Below are 2,500 nucleotides of genomic sequence, written 5' to 3' on the forward strand. Positions count from 1 at the left end.
AGGATTCACACTGGTGTTTGTGAGGATTCACACTGGTGTTTGTGAGGATTCACACAGGTGTTTGTGAGGATTCACACTGGTGTTTGTGAGGATTCACACTGGTGTTTGTGAGGATTCAGACTGGTGTTTGTGAGGATTCACACTGGTGTTTGTGAGGATTCAGACTGGTGTTTGTGAGGATTCAGACTGGTGTTTGTGAGGATTCAGACTGGTGTTTGTGAGGATTCACACTGGTGTTTGTGAGGATTCACACTGGTGTTTGTGAGGATTCACACTGGTGTTTGTGAGGATTCAGACTGGTGTTTGTGAGGATTCACACTGGTGTTTGTGAGGATTCAGACTGGTGTTTGTGAGGATTCAGACTGGTTTTTGTGCTCTTACCAGAGTTTTGTTGCTGGCGATCAGAAGCACAGATGCACCCAGATCCTGAGCAACCAGAGCTTTCTGACTGAATACACAGCCTCCACGCATCACGACCACAGCATGACCCTTCAACGAGCCCGGGGTCACATGGCCCGCAGAACACAGCTGAGTGGATGTCAGGTCCACCAGGGGATACCCCACCTACACACACACACACACACAGAGTTGAGCAAGTCACATAAGTAGGGCTGGGTATCGTTTGAATTTTAACGATTCTGATTCCTATTTCGATTCTGTTTATTGATTCCAATTCTTATTGTTTCCTAATTTCAATTCTAATAAGGAAAAAAAACTTAGATATCATTCACATTTAGTCTCATTGCAAAACATTTAATTGCTGAATATCATGAACAAAAATCAACAGGCTAAAGAACACTTTGCTTGTGGTTTAAAAACACCATAGAAAAACAACAAGCCGAACTAATAATACATTTCAAGCATTATTAAAGACAAGTAAACACTCAGTAATTAAAAAAGAACAAATAAAAAATTAGCAATCACAACAAATAGACAACTGAGAAAAGATATGATTGTAATAAACAGTGTTTTAAGATTTTTAGGAATTCAGGTACAGAAACTGTAATCAAATTTAAAATAACAGCAGTTTTTAAATAAAATATAGGCCATTACAAATATAGTTACAAAAGTTATTCAGTAAAGAACGAACACATTTTCTTTAGATGTTTGATTTGTGTTATTATAGAGACGGCTGCAGGAATATTAGTGCTGTCACTTTAAGAGCTGCACGGATCCAATATACTGATACACATGATAACAGAAAACGTCTCTCTCACGCTTGAATGATTTAAAGTCATATTGAAATGCTCACAAAGGAATCGATAAGAGGAATCGAAATGTTAATTTTAAAGCAAGTATCTGATTCCTGACCTGGAAGTATTAATTTCCAGAATTGGAATCAATTTTCGATTCTCAACCTAATCTACACAATCAGTCAATCTATACATAAGGCCCTGTTGTTGTAAAAAAAAAAAAACTCATGATTTAAAATTAATAATATTTTTGATAGTTAAAATGTAACCATTAAAACGTAGTTCCGAAAAATTCAAAACAGAATTTGGGAATGAATCTTTCCCGGCCTGACTCTCTCACCGCTGCTCCCAGGCTGTCGGAGATGTTGCTCCAGGACGAGTTGAACACCAGACAGTATTCTCTGAATGCAGATCCATTAGACGCACGCAGAATTGCCTCCTGACTGGCGATCTGTGAGAGAAACACACAAACACTCGCCGATTCAGTCAAACACTCGCTGATTCACTCAAACACTCGCCGATTCAGTCAAACACTCGCCGATTCACTCAAACACTCGCCGATTCACTCAAACACTCGCCGATTCACTCAAACACTCGCAGATTCACTCAAACACTCGCAGATTCACTCAAACACTCACCGATTCACTCAAACACTCGCAGATTCACTCAAACACTCGCTGATTCACTCAAACACTCGCCGATTCACTCAAACACTAACACTCGCTGATTCACTCAAACACTCGCCGATTCACTCAAACACTCGCCGATTCACTCAAACACTTGCCGATTCACTCAAACACTCGCCATTTCACTCAAACACTCGCTGATTCACTCAAACACTCACCGATTCACACAAACACTCCCCGATTCACTCAAACACTCCTTTTTGTAGTGTAAACACTCGCCGATTCACTTAAACACTCGCCGATTCACTCAAACACTCGCCGATTCAGTCAAACACTCGCCGATTCAGTCAAACACTCGCTGATTCAGTCAAACACTCCTTTTTGTAGTGTAAACACTCGCCGATTCACTCAAACACTCGCTGATTCACTCAAACACTCGCTGATTCACTTAAACACTCGCCGATTCAGTCAAACACTCCTCGATTCACACAAACACTCGCCGATTCAGTCAGACACTCGCCGATTCAGTCAAACACTCGCCGATTCAGTCAAACACTCGCCGATTCAGTCAAACACTTGCCGATTCACTCAAACACTCGCTGATTCACTTAAACACTCGCCGATTCAGTCAAACACTCCCCGATTCACACAACCACTCCCCGATTCACACAAACACTCCCC

At 41.2% G+C, this 2,500-nt stretch overlaps 1 protein-coding gene across 2 annotated transcripts in view; it reads right to left on the reverse strand.

Moving 5' to 3' along the window:
• The window catches only part of sppl2a (signal peptide peptidase like 2A), a 27,998-nt gene that overhangs the window by 24,699 nt on the left and 799 nt on the right, over positions 1–2,500 (reverse strand). For both annotated transcript variants that reach the window (XM_081371803.1, XM_081371804.1), the window contains exons 2-3: positions 1,534–1,644; positions 382–564 (exon numbers count right to left, since the gene is read on the reverse strand). In XM_081371803.1, coding sequence (XP_081227929.1) covers positions 382–564; positions 1,534–1,644 — 294 coding nt within the window. The remainder of the gene's footprint in view (positions 1–381; positions 565–1,533; positions 1,645–2,500) is intronic.

The sequence above is a fragment of the Scardinius erythrophthalmus genome (assembly GCF_964197995.2).
Source record: "Scardinius erythrophthalmus genome assembly, chromosome: 8".
NCBI lineage: Eukaryota > Metazoa > Chordata > Actinopteri > Cypriniformes > Leuciscidae > Scardinius > Scardinius erythrophthalmus.